This window comes from Podarcis liolepis, assembly GCF_965112155.1.
Source record: "Podarcis liolepis genome assembly, chromosome: 10".
NCBI classification, from domain to species: Eukaryota; Metazoa; Chordata; class Lepidosauria; order Squamata; family Lacertidae; genus Podarcis; species Podarcis liolepis.
Window position 1 is genome coordinate 31,029,506 of NC_139562.1, and position 17,872 is coordinate 31,047,377.

Consider the following 17,872-nt stretch of genomic DNA (forward strand, 5'->3'; position numbering starts at 1 on the left):
GTAGCCTCGTGTTTATTGGCATGGTGTCATCTAACTGAATGTGACCAATTCTCTCTCTTTGATTTTGTAATGGATTACGGCCGAACAAGTGGGGCACCTCTTGAAAGATAGGTATTTTGGTGAGCGATACACAGCTCTGCTTACAAAGAAATCAAGGAAGGGCATCAGCCCTCGAGGGAAGCTCTCGAGAGGCCAGGCAGTGGCTGGGGATTAGCAACTGATTAAACTGACTAAAGTTAAGTATCCATACTTCATTATACATAATACTAATTGACACGGCACATTTCTACGAAAGAAAAAACCAAAACCAAAATAATTATATAACTACCACATATGTCAAGATTATTGTATATTATAATTTAATAAGATTTTTGAGTTTGGGAGGAGGCCTCAAGATTGTGGGCCCTCATGCACCACACCCCATATGACTGCCATTGTGGACAATAGTAAGGCTGCTCTGCACTGACTTTTTTTTTTACCATCAACCTTTAATCACAAGGAAAACAAAACTAAGATACAGGGGGAGATAATAAAGGGAATTTCACATTACTAAGGAAGTACATATTATAGAAAGGTGACCTTACTACTTGTTTAGCCTGCCTTAATTGCCAGGATAATTTTTAGCGCTGTTTTATCTTTCTGCTTTTCAGAGAAGAGGATGTAAAATGAGAGTGCAACATAGAGGTTATTTAAAATAAAAGAAATGGCCATTGAAGACCACCACCCTCTCTAAGGAAGTAATCTGCACATGCCCAAAGGCATTCATTATTAGTATTAGTATTTAGACCTATATACTTCTTATCCGAAGATCTCCAGGCAAAATACAACAATTTTTACAGCACTGGGACCTCCTGAAATTGTCCTAGGCGCAGGGGTCAGCAAACCTTTTCATCAGGGGGCCGGTCCACTGTCCCTCAGACCTTTTGGGGGGCCGGACTATATTTTTGGGGGGGGAATGAATGAATTCCTATGCCCCACAAATAACCCAGAGATGAATTTTAAATAAAAGCACACATTCTACTCATGTAAAAACACCAGGCAGGGCCCACAAATAACCCAGAGATGCATTTTAAATAAAAGGACACATTCTATTCATGTAAAAACCTCTGATTCCCAGACCGTCCACGGGCCGGATTTAGAAGGTGAGTAGGCTGCATCCGGCCCATGGGCCTTAGGTTGCCTACCCATGTCCTAGGGCTACCATCAAAAAGGATAGGCAACCTTTTGTGGGGGGAGAGACTTATTTGAGGCTTTCTACATGAATAGAGATTTTTATCTTCATGGAGGGAATATGTACTTTCCTATACGTTTGACAAGAAAATTGCCCAGTCTTCAAAAAATATTGGCTTAGCTGTTAAAATATTTGACACGCTCTTGAATTCAAGAGAAACAAGCACTTTGTTATCTCTAACCTGCCAGGAACTCTCTCCATCTGCCAACAATACTTGCACTGAGCACTTGCAATTGAAAGGCAGAGGTTTGGGGGGGGGGGAGAGCAAGTCTTAAAATGTGATCACTCTTAGCTGTCTTGCTAAGTATGCTGCATTTGTACAGAAAGATCAGTTCTGATTCAGCATGGACATTGTCGACATTGTACTGCTGCTTGAAAGAATGGGAAGATGGCTGTGCCTTAGTGCGCTGAGGGATAACTGCAACAATCATAGCAGAGGGGGAAAGCATGGAGGTCATCTTGTCCATTACTTTTCCCCAGTGCCATTATTCTCCTCAGTACATTTTCTGCCAATCTGTAAATGATTCAACCATTTGTATTTCTTAAAAGTCTGTTCCCGCTCTCTTGCCCTGTCAGAAAGTTACAAATAACATTGACTGAATTACTCGGTATGTAGAAGCTCTGATAGCTGAAGCAGTGAAAGAAAATGACTATTTCCCTCCTTCAGCTTACCAAAGTGTCTGCTTTTTATGTCTTCAAGATAGGAGCACACTAATAAATGCAGAGCAAGGGAAATGAATCCAGGCTAAGGAGCACTTCAACAAATCACAGGATTTCTAGGAAGAAAGGCTGGATATTTTTTCCTGGACTTTTCCAAACTTTAAATGGCGAAGTTTGGCCAAAATATATTCTTGCTTTCTATTTTTAAATGGACTTACATAAAGTTCTTGAATAAAGATAACATGCAGTTGCATACATGGGAGCATGGGAGCATATTTTCTCTCTCATACAAAAGGTACATGCATTTTCTTGTTGCAGGGGCCATAACTTGGAACAGGGCTCAAATTTGTATATAAATAACACTCTCTGATAGGGAAGCATCTTTTCCCCTGCATTCTTATCACTGATGTTTAGGAACTCTATAGCATAGTTAATTAGTAGTGAGATGAATTTATTTATTTAGGGTATTAATATCCCACCCTTCAATTAATTCTTCTGAGACAGGGAGCAGAGGAGGCGTTAGCTCCACAAGGAAAGAGATCCATAGGTAGGTCTGAGACCTCAACCCCCCCATGCCAATTTATCCTAAGAGCCGCTGGCATGTAGATATTCCCCCATCTCATTGCCCCTCATTTCTGTCTTTCAGCAGTCTTTGAATCCTTCAGCCATTACAGCTTGTGGTATGAGAATGATTTTTCTGTCTTTCCCAAAGCATGGAATTTAAAGACATGCCACTGTGTGGATGATGCCAATTTATGGATGTATTACTTGTATGTCTAGCCAACTTTTCACCAAAAGGTCCCAGGGAGAGTTATAAAAAAAACAAAATTAAAAAACAAATACAAATTACATTAAAATAACAACACACACACACCCCAACAGTAGCGGAAACCTCTTTGTTCCCTCTGAATCGGAAGAGGCGGCTGAGGTGCGAGACCAGTGTTTGCAGGCAGCGGTGGGCTGGATGTGGGACAAGAAACTGAAACTGAATCCTGAAAAGAGGTGGGAAACTGAAACATTATCCTTTAATTGTGGACTTTGTTTGACTTGTGTCCATTCTTCTTTTGTACGGAATTACTTGTTTGTCTTACGTAGACTGAAGAATGGCATTGTTGACAGGTGCTGTAAGAAATTATTTTTAAAATACTAAGCAGTTTAGAAAATGAATGTTCAAAATCTTAAGTGGTTTTTAAATGCTAGTAAATAAATAAAATGAGCACACTGAACAGACTCATGGTGCAGTCTTGGACATGTCTACTTATAAGTAATCTCCAGTGAATTCAGTAGTAATTAGTTGCCTAATGGAACAACTATCTACAGTACTAGTATAATAGTGACACACAGTGGCTAAAGGAGGCAATGCATTTTCTTCACTTTTAACTAAAAGTAACAGCAAATGGGACGCGGGTGGCGCTGTGGGTTAAACCACTGTGCCACATGGGCTTGTGATAGTCATGCTGGCCACATGACCCGGAAAAACTGTCTGCGGAAGCGGACAAACACCGGCTTCCTCGGCATTTAAAGCGAGATGAGCTCCGCAACCCCAGAGTCGTTCGCGACTGGACTTAATTGTCAGGGGTCCCTTTACCTTTAACAGCAAAGTTAATGAAACAACATTGGGAGTGGGGACATGTTCAGACTTACATAGGCAATTAAGAATACATCTTTCCACAATAATTACCTGATTTCTGATTTAAACTTTAAATATGATTTCAAGGGCAGACTTTGGTCTTTCAAATTTTAGCGGTGCCCTGTGCAAAGCCAAAATTTGTCATGCCCCTCACCTTCTATTCTCCTCAATTCACTACATCATAAATGAGACATCCTACGGCACCCCCTAAGCTCTGCGCCTAGTGTGGCAGAATCAATTGGCTGCCCTAAATCTGCCTCTGGTTATTTTTAATTTATGGTTTTATGTACAACTGTTGTAAACCACTCTGAATTTTTTAATGATTTGGAGATATATAAATATTTTCTATAAATAAACTACCACATGACTTCAGCTTATGACAAAATTATATTTCTCCTTCCTTTTTTGAAGATTTCTGTAGATATTTTTAAAAAATGTGAGCCTCAAATCTATTCATACCTTAATCAGTAGGAAGACCATATTTTTATTTTTCTTCCGTTGGATAGTGCACTAAACTCTCATATGTGAAATCGGAAATCATCAAAGTTGAGCAGTATACACCTCTGTTCCATTGCACTGAACAGTATTCAAATATTGCAATGGGTTGTGATCTGAGAAACTGGCTTGTACTGCACATGGGTATGGTTAGGGTGTTTCAGAATAGAGGAAAAGCAGGCACAATTAACACTAGCACCACAGAAGTTTTAAAAATAAAGTTACTATAAATGAACCAATACATAGGTTGCCAATGTGGCTACACATACACCCACAGAGGCCTTCCCTGGTGACTTCAGGTCACCTTCCTTTGCAGGTATTATGCTTGAACGAAGCACTCTGTTTTAGCCCATATAATTGGTTGTTGGCTATGTGTGGTGCCCACAACAGTTTCTCCCTAACCCAGTGGTTTTCAACTAGTGTGCTGTGGCACCCTGGGGTGCCTTGAATTATGGTCAGGGGTGCCACAGGCAACACTGGCCTCCACCCCTCTTTCCTTCCCTCCTTCTTCTGATGCCCTCTTGCGTTTCTGCCTCCCAAAGGCTTGCATAACTGTTTTTGGCAGCAGCCCTGGTTACAAGCTCCCCAAGCAAATGGTACCTCTGGGGCTGGCCAGGCTCCCATTTCTACCATGTAGGCCCATGGCGCCCACTGCTGCCTCCCAAGGTGAGTAACATGGTGGCGTCAGGTTCACCTTCGGCCAGTCTCCTTCGGGTTGCTAAGGCTGGGGCATCCTCTTCCAAGCCCTCTGTGGGACGGCATGAGGAAGCAGTTATTGGGGGGTTTCAGGGACTAGGGGTGGCTATGGCGGCTCCCTGGAGGGCTCCCAAGGAGAGGGGAGAGAAGAGGAAGCTGTGGGAACACAGGGAGGAGTGGGGCTGCCAGCTCTGCAGGCAAGGGGTAACATAACTGGGCTTCTGAGGCTTGGAGCGTGTTTTTCCACAGTGGGGGCTATAGAATGTGGTGGTCAAGGGAGCCATGGACTCAAAAAGGTTGAAAACCTCTGCCCTAATGCTTTGCTTTTCTCAGAGCATTTTTCTTACAAACTAGAGCCAAGCTGATGAGTCCAGCCTAATTCTTCCTGCCACTGTGAATGTATCTGACCCTCAGAACTCTCTCCAGCCCCCACCTCTCTCTCTTTCTCTCTCTCTCTCTCTCTCTCTCTCTCTCTCTCACACACACACACACACATACAAACTCCCCAGATCTCCCTCCTCACTGGCCCTGCTTCACATAAGTGCTTTAGCCTGCCTGGACTATGTCCTTCAACTCTGATAATGCTCCTTGCTTGTCTGTCTGGAGGATAGGAGAGGTGTGTGTGTACACATTAGTCTACTGTAAGAAGGTAAACTGTGCATTCATTGCTCTGCCCATTTTTGCCTCTAGCCTCTCCTACCATGGGTACATGTTGCTGTGAATGTTGCCCAGAAGTGGATGCAGCACAATCCACATCCCCGAACCATAACATCAGGGGGATAGGGTGGTCCACCCTTGAACAACTCCACCAGCTTTTGCTCACAGAGCTGTTGACACATAGCTTCCTGTTCGACCCACTGAAAGTGTGTGTGGAGAGAAGTATCACCTGTGGAACTGCCCCTTGCAGTATTATTATTATTTATTTAATGATTTGGTGATGAGCTTTCTTTCTTTCTTTCTTTCTTTCTTTCTTTCTTTCTTTCTTTCTTTCTTGGGACAAAAATACAGATAAAACCATTGTGAATGAACAGTGAAATGCACCTAAGCATACAGTTGGTGGAATATACAAATACCGTAATGTATAAGGTACAACATTTATTACAAAATTGTGAAGGGGGAAAATAACTATGACACATAATACAATAATAATAATTTATTATTTGCACCCCATCCACCTGGCTGGGTTTCCCCAGCCACTCTGGGCAGCTTCCAACAAAGATTAAAAATACATAAAAATCTCACACATTAAAAACTTCCCTGAACAGGGCTGCCTTCAGATGTCTTCTGAATGTCAGGTAGTTGTTTATTGCTTTGACATCTGCTGGAAGGGCGTTCCACAGGGCGGGCGCCACTACCGAGAAGGCCCTCTGCCTGGTTCCCTGTAGCTTTGCTTCTCGCAATGAGGGAACCGCCAGAAGGCCCTCGGCGCTGGACCTCAGTGTCTGGGCTGAACAATGGGGGTGGAGATGCTCCTTCAGGTATACTGGGCCGAGGCCGTAATATTAAAATGTATGCATGATTGTTTATTAAAAACATGGAAATAAATAAACCTATACAACCAGGGACTTTTTACAGCATGGGTAGGCAAACTAAGGCCTGGGGACTGGATCCGGCCCAGTTGTCTTCTATATCCGGCCCACGGACGGTCCGGGAATCAGCGTGTTTTTATGTGAGTAGAATGTGTCCTTTTATTTAAAATGCATTTCTGGGTTATTTATGGGGCATAAGAATTCGTTCATTCCCCCCCCCCAAAAAAATATAGTCTGGCCCCCCTCAAGGTCTGAGGGACAGTGGACCCGCTCCCTGCTGAAAAAGTTTGCTGACCCCTGTTTTACAGCATGTTAGATACAAATTGGCAAATGCCTGCCACCAACAATGAAAAGGAAAATGTCATTGGTATTTAACAGGTCCTTTAGCAGAGCGAATGAATGATACATTAATTAATAAGTGCCAACAATGTTCAATAGGACCTCAAAAGGGAAAAGAAATCTCCAGCTCTACTGGTATCTAGTAATTACCCTGTGTTTTGTTTATTCTCCAGGTGTTCGTTATGACAATTCAGCTGGCATCCCCTGAGTGCCCTATGCATGCTTTCAAACATTTCTTTGTTCCAGAAATATATTTGAATAAATCTGAAGCCCCATAGCTCCCCTCCAAGTGAACTTCATTCAGTTTTAGGGCAGGAGGGATGCTATACAATAATCAAGAGGACCTCTTTTTCTTATCTTTTTTTCCATGGTAGTACCATGAAGCACTGGAGCTGTGACGTTTAGATCAGGAGTGGGCAGAATATAAATCTGGGTTGGGTTTTCAGAAGTTTGGTTGATTTTCAGAAGATTAAACCAGTGGTTTAATAATAAAAGCAAGAAATGACATGCACCCCCCTTTAATAACACTGCTAAAGTAAAGAATGCTTGGGGGTAACCATGGATAGATTTTAATGTGGCAGCACTTGAAGCTCCATTCACTTCTGATATTTAAAAAGATATTCATGGGAATTCTTTTATTCTAATTTATGAGTTTAGCCTCTGGTTGGCGGAACTTGGGGGTTCTAGTAAAACAAGCACACACATGAAGTAGATCCTGCAAATCTGAAGTCTGCTCACCCAAATTAAATTGTGAGCCCACTGGGAAGAGAAATTGTTATTGTAAGGAGCCACTGGCCATGGGTGGGGATTGCCCCCACAACCACAACGCCCAGCTTTTTAAAGAGGAAGTTTCTTGCATTTGAAGCACTTGACATATGAACAAAACATACAGGCACTATTCTATTCTCAGAGAAAATAGCATGCTTCCTTTCGGTGCTTTACTGCCCTTTCAGAAAAAAACAACCCAACTTTATGGCAGCACTCCTGCCTGTCGTCTTGGTTCTCCATAAAGTGTCACATACTTTGATTGTTAATAAAATAATAATATACAAGCAAGTGTGCAGTGGTTTGTGTGTCGAACTAAGATTGGAGTGATTTATTGAGAGTCATAACCGATTAGTGGAACCTTCCTCCCAGGTTGCTACCAGGATAAAAAAATGAGGGAAGAACCACACGTGGCCTTCAGCTAACTTGAGGAAAGGCAAGATAAAAATGTAGTTAATAAACCAGGCCGGTTTTGGACACTGAGGTGTGATCCATCGTATATTTGGCTGGTTTATGTAAAACCACATTAGAGTTGTTTAGTGACAAATGTTGAATAAATAATTACAAATTAAAATATCACGAGGAATTTTACTTCCTCTCCCATCATCGTTCAGCATTCTTAATTGTTGTCGCTGCAGGTTATGTGCTAGTTTGGCAGGACTAAGTACTGTACTGCACTAAGTGAGGCTGTCCTATGGAGAGGGTGACCGGCACGTAGCTAGTCATCCGCGTGCCAAGGGAGAGCTCCACGGTTGGATACGGGGATTGAAAGGACCAAGCGGGCTGAGGCGCCTCAGAGATCCGCAGAAAGGCAGCGCGTCACCGTCACCCAAATGGTCGCCGGCTGTCACCGTCACGTGGAGGCAGCCCAAGGCCACGTGCGAACACCAGCCTCAAGGACTCACGTGGTACTCCAACTGCGCACAGCGCCGGGCACTGCGGCTGCGCAAACCTGGCTTGTTATTACAGTATTTGCCTCTAACCCCCCCCCCCAATTTATAAGAAGGCGGGGGCTGTTCTTGGCAATCTGAGGGACCGTGGCCTATTACCCAATCGCATGTCGCCTTCTGAGAAATTAGCCCCACCTCCGTCAAGCTGGTCACTAGGCGACCAATGACGTTTCCAGTCTTGAGGCCAGAGAGGTACGCGACTCGGCTGTACCGAAGGCTTCGCGATCTGCGATTAGCCGGTTTAAGATTGATTGACATCTTCAGGAGCGAAGACCAAGCGCACGCGCTTTGAAATATTTATTATTATTTTCGGCTCCGTTTTTACGGCGATGCGAATTCAGTGGCCATGATTGGCCGGCTGTAATGACGAAATATGTAGCCAATAGCCTTGCAGTAAGGAACAATATGGGTGGGACAAATACGTGACTTGACCAGACGAGCTGTGGTTTTGTCCAATTGGAAAAAAGCTAGGGCGGAGAAAGCAGAGGAGTGCAAGTTAAAACAGCATAGGTAGCTGGTTTCACCAATAAGGAGTCGGGTGGCTTTCACGCTGTCCAATTATTATCATAAACTTATGAGGCGGAGCTTTGCTTGATATGCAGCCACTGTGACTAATGCATCTTGAGATGGTTGAAGAGTCGCCCAATGGGAAATGAGGAGGGGGGATGGAAAAGGGGGCAGGTCGCCTTGAGACGGCCAGGTAACTTCGCCAATCAGTGTTAACATTATTGCGGAGCTAGCCAATGGGCGGCCATTGAGGGCGGGTCCCGATGTGTTTGGGTTCGTGCTCCTCCAGGGAGTGAGACGGCGGCGACGAGGAAAGTTTATTTTTTGGTGGCGGTTGACCCCCCCCTCCCCCCGCCATTTGTTTTGATCTCTGTATCTGGCGGCTGGATTTCCCCGGCGGGTAAAACGGGCGGGAAAAGCGGCTCCCGCAGCAGCGCCCGTGGAAAGGAGGTGGGCTCTCCGTGTGCACCGCTGCGGGCGAAGAGGCGACGGCTGCGGCTCCTCGTAGGTGAGTGGCGAGGCAGGCCTCGGGGGCCCGCTGCGCGCTTCTGCGAGGCTGTTGGAGCGGGTGAACGGCGAGGCCTCTTCGCTCTCCTCTCAGAAGACGCTGCAAATCCTCTCAGAGGGTCGAACGGCTCCTTCGGGCCCCTCCAGCTGTCTCTCAGCTCCGAGGGTGTCATTGTTGTTAGTATTATTATCATAATAACATGTGTGTTGAGGTAATGATGGTTCCTGGGGATACCTCTCTCGTTCCAGTTCGCGGCTGTAGCTGCAGGAGCTCCGTTGGGTAAATGAATTTGGGGCTGTTTAGGATCGGGGCGCCGGTGGGGGGGGCGGCGGGAGGAGAGGGTTTTCCATCGCTTTCACTTGCGCCTGCGCAGTGGCGCTTCCTTCTCTGAGGGCATCGGCGGTAGAGGAGCAGAAGGGGAGTTTAGTATACAGTATTTGGAGTGGGACGTGAAACTCGCTCCTCGGATAATGACGACCTGAAAGGGTAACGGGGCTTCAGAGTTTTTCTTTCTCTCCGACCCCAACCCGAGCTAATGGTGAGATTCTTCTCTCTCTTTTCTCTCCCCTCACACCGTCCAATAACTCGGGATGGAAACTCAGGTTCTGTGGTGGAACCAGTCACCAGTCAAGATCGGGTGGAAACAGCCAAGTACCCCGAGTGTTGCCGTAAAGGCTTATTTATAGCAGCGCTGGTTGTAGCAGGCCCAGCTCTACCCATGCAGGATGAAAAATGATCCTAAAAGATATAAATAAACACAGCCGACTGGCGGCCTCTTGCTTTCTGCTCTCCTTTGCTTCCGTGAGTGGGGCTCTCTTCCACCCAAGGGGCGATGACCACCTCGAGCGTAACTCGTTTGGCATAATAATATTTGAAGCGGATAAGAAATGTTAGAACTGTTGACTTGCGGTGTTGCCTAGGGTACAGTGGCGTAGCGTGGGTTGTCAGCACCCGAGGCAAGGCAAGTAATTTGCGCCCCCTAACCCGTGGATTTGCGCCCCCTAACCCGTGGATTTGCGCCCCCTAACCCTAACCCCCAGATGTTGCGCCCAGTGCGGCCGGCCCCCCCTGCACCCCCCACGCTACGCCACTGCTGGGGTGCCCACTCCTTAGCAGGGTCAGAGCCTTTTAATTGAGAGAGGCCCGTGGAAATAGTTTAACATACAAGGTACTATCAAGCTACATATTCTGAATTAACACTAGTGTGTAAATAGGTGGCAAGAGAAGGGGGTAGCAGAATCAGAAATGTTTGGGGGGTTTTGGTACTAAGTGTTGTGAGGACAGCTCTTTCTAAAGATGAAGGAACAGCTGATGTGATGCGCCTCTGAGAACCTCATTTCTGGTGCATAACATTTTGCTGTGTGTTTTGTGTTATGTACTGATCAGGACTGAATTGGAGCTACAGTGGTACCTCGGGTTACATACGCTTCAGGTTACAGATGCTTCAGGTTACAGACTCCGCTAAACCAGAAATAGTGCTTCAGGTTAAGAACTTTGCTTCAGAATGAGAACAGAAATCGGGCTCCGGCGGAGCGGCAGCAGCAGGAGGCCACATTAGCTAAAGCTGTGCTTCAGGTTAAGAACAGTTTCAGGTTAAGAAGGGACCTCCGGAACGAATTAAGTACTTAACCCGATGTACCACTGTACAAGGTACTGTGAAGCTACATATTCTGGATTAACACTAGTGTGTAAATAGGTGGCAAGAGAAGGGGATGGCAGAGTCAGAAATGGTGGTGGGTTTTGGGGGGGGGGTTGGTACTAAGTGTTGTGAGGACAGCTCTTTCTAAAGATGAAGGAACAGCTGGTGTAATGCACCTCTGAGAACCCCATTTCTGGTGCATAACATTTTGCTGTGTCTGTTGTGTTGTGTACTGATCAGGACTGAATTGGAGCTACTGGAAACTTGGAGGCAATGATCTGCTCTTGCCATACCTCACCTGCCTTTCCAATGCCATGGGTAGTAGAGTAAAACTGACATTTATTTGCTCTTGTGAAATAACATCAGTGATGGAACTTTGTTTCAAATCCACATTTCAGGGTAAAATCAGGCCATAACCTTTATTCAGTGAAGTTATCTAAACTCTTAAGAACATGTTGCTGTGGGCACAGAGTGGTATGGTAGTCTTATTCTCTGATTACCCCAAAGTAATGCTAATTATTTACATTGAGCTTTGTTAGATTCTGTGCAGCACTCTTGTCTTTCAGCTACTATATATTATTTCAAAAGTACTGTAGTGTTAAAAGGAAATGCCTATCCTAGTGTAATTGGTTTTCCTGCTCAATTTCCTTCAGAGTCCATATAGTTGCATACCCTTGGTGGGATCTTATTTTTTTTAATTAGGTGACCTAGGGATTTTATTATGAAGTAAAACCTTTTTATTTTTCTGTTCTGAATTGGGATAATACATTTGGGGTATTTTTTCTGAATATAAGGAGAGTTTTCTGCAGCATTTGTGCCTGCAATCCAAGTTTAACTTTATAAATAGTGCTTTCATCATGTTAAAAGGTAAAGGGACCCCTGACCATTAGGTCCAGTCGTGACCGACTCTGGGGTTGCGCTCTCATCTTGCTCTATAGGCCGAGGAAGCCGGCGTTTGTCCGCAGTTTCCGGGTCATGTGGCCAGCATGACTGAGCTGCTTCTGGCGAACCACACGAAAACGCCGTTTACCTTCCTGCCGGAGCGGTCCCTATTTATCTACTTGCACATGACATGCTTTCGAAATGCTAGGTTGGCAGGAGTTCATCATGTTACTTGTGCTCTAAAAATGACATTTCTACTATATGGAAACAAAATATATCATAGTTATTCATTTTAAAATTGTAATACAGTATTTATTACTTTGGTATATTATCAGCTACTTTGTAGACAATTTCCTCTAAGTGGAGTATAAATCCAATAATTTTTCTTTTTCACTTTTATATGTGTCATAATGCTACCAAAAAATCTTATTAGTTCAATTTTTTTTATTTGGATTGCTTGCAATGTACACTATAGGTTAGCCAAGAGCAGTGTCTTCTCTCACCCTGCTAATTCTGATATGGGGTGGGGAGTGGCAGAATTAGTGGAGGCTGGAAAGGTGTTAATATACCCCCAAACCTTCAGAATTTTCTTCTCCTGCATGTCCATAAAGGCCAGACCAGAATTTTGTGGCTAAGTAATATGGAGTTGATTAGTAAGTTGCTTTTTTCAGATAGTGATGTTGATGTTATCAAGTTCTCTTAATCACGGAATTCTTTTTTGTGAACAAACCACTTTCATTGCCTAGCATAAGTAGAGCATTGACTAACAACAATGCTGTGCCTGTCCATTCACAATGGAAGTGGGTTAGCCTCCTTAGTGTGAGGGTTAGCATCATATGTAAGGGGACGCAATTTGCACTGAGGATAGCTCATAGCATTCAGACGGGTCCTGTGAAATCAACATTGGTTAGTGTTAACCATGGTTACAATCTGTACCAAAACATTCCTTAATCATGGTAAAAGTTGGGGATGGACTTCTAGTTGACCTAAGTGCTTCATATTGCAGGTGGTAGGCTGGAGAAAGAGAAAAGATTGGATGTTCTTCATGTATCCACTTCTGGTGAGTGCACATAACCTCAGCTAAAAGCTGGTGTGGTATAGTAGTTAAAGTTCTAGATTAGGACTGGGAGACCAAGGTTGAGAACACCATAAAGCTCATTTGGGTGACCTTGGGCCAGTAACAAGGTTGCTGTGAAGATAAAAGGGAGAGGAAGTGAATCTTGAATGCTACATTGAGCCATTTGGAGAAAGGTAGGATATACAGTATAAATAAATACAGGATAAAACTAGCATGTGGATAATGCATAGCCCATAGGCCTCCATACTGTATGACTTTGTAAGAAAGGTGGTTGCCCGGTAGCCATTATATAGTACAGTACTTGATTCCCTGAACCAAAGTTCAGACTGATCAATTTGTCTGGGTTTGGATATAATGATAGAATCATAGAACTGTAGAGTTGGAAGGGATCCCAAGGGTCTTCTAGTTCAGCCCCCGGCAATGCAGGAATCTTCTGCCCAATGTGGGGCTCAAATCCACAACCCTGAGATTAAGAGTCTCACACTCTAGTGACTCAACTGTCCTTTCAACATAAACTGTGGTTAGTTTAAAAGCTTCCAATTTCCCTGTGACACTACCAGAGGAGAAGAGATAGTACTTGAGCCTGAGCTAATCAGACATTGTGGCTTCTACTCCAATTTCCCCTAATTGCTGGGGGGGGGGGAGTGAAAAGGTGACTGCAAGCCAGATGGGGTAGTCCTACCTATCAAATCAACCAGCAGACAAAGGATTCCCCACCACTTTTTAAAAAATATAATTTGACTTACTCAGGGGAGAGTGCATGATTTTTCATTTCTGGTGAGCATACCTAGTACTTCATATGGGGGTGAAAATACTCACCTTAGCTTATCTGTGTGGATTTGCTGAAGAGGAGACTCAGAAGGATGGTGTGTGTGTGTGTGTGGAAGGGGAGTAATGGTGTGTGATTGTTTTTGTCTGGCCTCATCATATGCTGAAATGCCGCTCCCAACACCTTTACAACATGGAAATGTAACTTTGGGTCTGAAAAAAGTTCCCCATCTTTGGTTTAAGTTTTAACCCCCTGTTACTTTGTATAAAAATAGTGGCTACCATGAGAGAGAGAGTACCATTTTTTGTCATCAGCTCCAGTTATTTTGCTGTTTTTAGAGCAGTCATTCCCAGCCTCTGTGTAAGTTCCTTAGGAAATGCAAAATTTGTTTTTAAATATGCAAATACTTATTTGCATGTATGTTAGTTGATAGAAGGCATTTTGCTGTTCTGAAACAAGTTGTCACCTTGGAAAATATAGTGGCATATACCATAAAATTGATTCTGCATTCATCTGTGGTAGTGACTACCTGTACAGGCTTGAAAACACTGGACAGTGCTGCAAGCACTCTAGTTGCCTTCACTTATCTTTATGCTCCAGTGGCCAGAGGCGTAGGAAGGGGTGTGTGGTGGGTGTGGTCCGCCCCAGGTGTCATGACAGGGGGGTGACAAAATGGCAGGTGAGTGGGCAGCACACCTTGTGCCCGGCGGCGGCAGCCCTCCTCAGCCATGGCGAGGCACACCCGGCGGCAGCAGCTCTGTTGCCAGGTCATGTTTGACCCAGCTGCAGAGAGCAGGAGGAGAGTGAGCAGCAGCTTCCCAGCCCCTCTCCTACCCTGAACTGTGGCACATGGGAGGGCACCTGCTGCGCCCCCTCAGGTATATGCTTTGCCACTGCCAGTGACTAACAAAATGCTGCTGTTGCATTGCATTAGGCAAGAGTATTTGTTTTCCAAACTTTTCTGCAATCATTATAGCTGAACAATTTGCTGTTCTTCGAAAATTAAAATGTTTTAACTCATATGCTATGTTAACATATACCACATGTGCTTGATATTAGTGTGAATCTCATAAAGAAACTATTGCTAGTATGTAATAATGTTAATCTATGTCTGAGCATAATATACAGGTGAGAACATTCACCTTGAAATAGATCTCCATTTTCATTTCATATTTAAAATCAGAAATCAAGCCACCCAAACCAGCACTGTGGTAGTATGCCTGCATTCTTTTTAATATGGGTTTAACTACACAGAAAGCTTGATTGATGGAAAATCTGAAATGCTTGTCAGCAGTAATCTGCAGCATCTTTGGTGTAGAGGTTTGAAGTGAGGTCTCTGAATATATATATTCTTTCCCCTGAAACATGTTAACGTTCTTTAATTTGTCATTTCCCTTAACTACAAGCTAACATGTTCCCTTATGCAAATATGTATTTAGTGCCAGTCCTCTTTGGAATCAAATGTATGTCAAGGTAACTTTTTGGGAAGAAAAATTTAAACTTACAACTTGATTGATGCTTTCCATTCATGTCAGGCTGCAGAACTGCATGTTAGTGGTTCCTACTATGACTTTCTGGTTACCATCTTTTGGTGATTAGGTGCTGCAGAGTATGATTTAGTACACTACTATGTGGAAATGTTTGATCTTAACAGCCACAATGCATTTTAGCCAGTTCCATTATTATACAAATTTGTAAGACAGTGTTGGAATGCAATATTTCTTTTCGATTATCAAGTCTAACTACAGACTTTGAATTTCCTGTCATCTTTACCAGGTGTAAAAAAATACCAACTGCAAAAAAAGCAACCAGGATTGCTTATGTTGCTTTGTTTCTTGAGAGGAATTTTTGTATGTCATGCTTATGTGCTTTGAATAATAGTATTTTTTTTTTTTTTTGCAGTGGTTTGACTTTTGCACTGAATGTAGCTGGGATGGGTCCTTTCGGGCTTCAGCAGCCCTGAGAAGCTGTCGAGGTAACTTCTGTTTAAAATACAAGTGTACTGTTAGTAGAAGGCAGAGGTGGGTAGAGAAGGTAAAGGTGTACAGAACAGTTGTTTGATCTTTGGACATACCATAAGTCATGAAATTGAGGGAATACACTCTCTCTTTTGCAGGGAATTATGATACATTGATTATGGTCTAGAGAAGTCACACAGAATGCCTATTATTAGAGAAGTGTTTTATGTTGTCCTGTTTCATGTGAAGTTTTGTATGTACAGTTTAAGCATGTCATGTTAAGATAAAAAAATTTTTTTATTTACTGCCAGTATAAACATGCTTTCAGTAATACAGTCATTGAGACTTCTGATAATTTTTTGTTCAGCTGAAAAGCTGTGGCATAACTGAATACTGGAGAGAGTTGTATGCATTTGGAGACTTCAGCACAGTAGGCATTAGAGATGGGCTCCTTATTCTCTAGTTCAGGGGTCTGCAACCCGCGGCTCCGGAGCCGCATGTGGCTCTTTTACATCTTTGCTGCGGCTCCGGGGTGGATACTAGCGAGGGGAGGAGGCGCATTGTGCGCCCCAACACTCCTCACTGTGGCGGGCGCTGTACTGGCTGTGATGTCGCATGGGGGCGGTGCGTGCATTAGTCACGCACCGTCCCGACGTCACCTTCCCGCCTGCTGTCAGATAGTGGCTCCGGAGATATATTTGTTTTAAATGTCGCAATGGTTTTGCGGCTCCCAGTTGTTGTTTTTTCTTCGGAAATGGGTCCAAGTGGCTCTTTTTGTCTTAAAGGTTGCAGACCCCTGCTCTAGTTCATGGATTGGCACTCTCCAGCATGGGGGCCTAGTTAGGCCTGGCATGAGTCCTAATTTGGCCTTTGAGGACATTTCCCCCAAACCTTGGCTACCTGTTCTTTCTTAAAACTATTTAATCTGAAATAGCCATATGATTGGCAGATGAGTGAATAACTACTAGCCTTTCCAAAGACTACATCTACCAACTCCAAACTACTTTTATGTGTGTGTTTCTCCCCACTTGCCTGTCTGGGCCCCTTGTGCCTTTACTCCTGAGACCTGATTGCAATCTGGGTGATATTTTTTTTTAATGGCCTAAGAATCCTCAGTATTTACAATGTGCAGTATTACTCATAAAATTTCAGATTCCAACTATTTTATTATAACATCCTTAATTTTATTTATTTTTAGGCAGAATTTCGTGTTTCAGCAGAGTTTTGCACAGATTCTGTTCCCATGCAAACTGATGAGGGAGAAATTTTGTCGGAAGCTGGTTCCAAGGTCAGTGAATTCACAGAATGAGACTAGGGTAAATGTTAATACGATTAACTATTACTGTGAATATGTAGGTTTGAAACATGTACATGGTATTTCCAGATATAATTCATTGTAATGATAAAGATTAAATACATACAAAGTCTTATTTTAGTCCAGTGCTGATATTAACAATACCATAAAATGTGGCAATTAATACAAGAATATTGTTTCCATGGGAATATTTATATCTTGGAGTCTTTCCTCATCTTTATGCAGCAATTATTCCTGATCAATATACACATTTCAAATGGGGATGTAAATAGTCACTCACCTGGTTGCTTGTGACAAGAAAATGTTGCCTTTAGGCAATTGGGCAGGGAAGATTTTGTAAACTGGAAAGAGCTGAGTGTTCCTTCTAGACCACTGATGAACTGTAAATACTATAGGGCTGTATAGACTAAACATATTTTATTGGTTAGTAATTTCTGTGGACTGGCTTAAATCAACCTTTTAAGAAGCTTATCTACTGAAGAAGTGTATACTGTATAACTCATTTGAACCAATTCATGTAACACTTAGGGTAACATAAAATATCTTTAGTTTAGCTAGTTTTAGCTAAGTTGCAAATGTCACAAATTATTACTGTTTTGTTGAACAAGTACTTGATGGAAAGTGTGTAAAACTCATTCATTACAGCTACTATTTGAATTGGTAACTGTAGCCCATCTTGAAAACGCAGCAGCATAAATCTGTATTCTGAATAAGCCTTTTCAGTCTAGATAAAGGTTGAAGAACAGTTCATATTAGGCTACCAACACAATCACAAAACACTGTTCCCTGATAATTAACAGTAAGTGTTATACTCCTGCTTACAAATTTTGCAGTGTTCACCTATGCTTCTCTGATAGCCCACTTGTTACCTGTGATTTGAAATTAAGTGTTGTGTGATAGTAGTTTTATTTAAGACTAGAG

General features: G+C 43.2%; 1 protein-coding gene across 18 annotated transcripts in view; it reads left to right on the forward strand.

The window, feature by feature from the left end:
* Nucleotides 1-8,465: 8,465 nt before the first annotated feature.
* Nucleotides 8,466-17,872, forward strand: part of TNRC6B (trinucleotide repeat containing adaptor 6B) — a 109,849-nt gene continuing 100,442 nt past the window's right edge. For 6 of the 18 annotated variants that reach the window (XM_083462260.1, XM_083462263.1, XM_083462270.1 and 3 more), the window contains exons 1-4: nucleotides 8,752-9,310; nucleotides 12,838-12,891; nucleotides 15,581-15,653; nucleotides 16,835-16,924. In XM_083462260.1, coding sequence (XP_083318386.1) covers nucleotides 16,880-16,924 — 45 coding nt within the window. In that variant the 5' untranslated portion in view covers nucleotides 8,752-9,310; nucleotides 12,838-12,891; nucleotides 15,581-15,653; nucleotides 16,835-16,879. Of the gene's footprint in view, nucleotides 8,689-8,750; nucleotides 9,311-12,837; nucleotides 12,892-15,580; nucleotides 15,654-16,834; nucleotides 16,925-17,872 lie in introns of those variants that run through there. The other 12 variants (XM_083462279.1, XM_083462271.1, XM_083462264.1 and 9 more) reach the window with 4 other exon arrangements.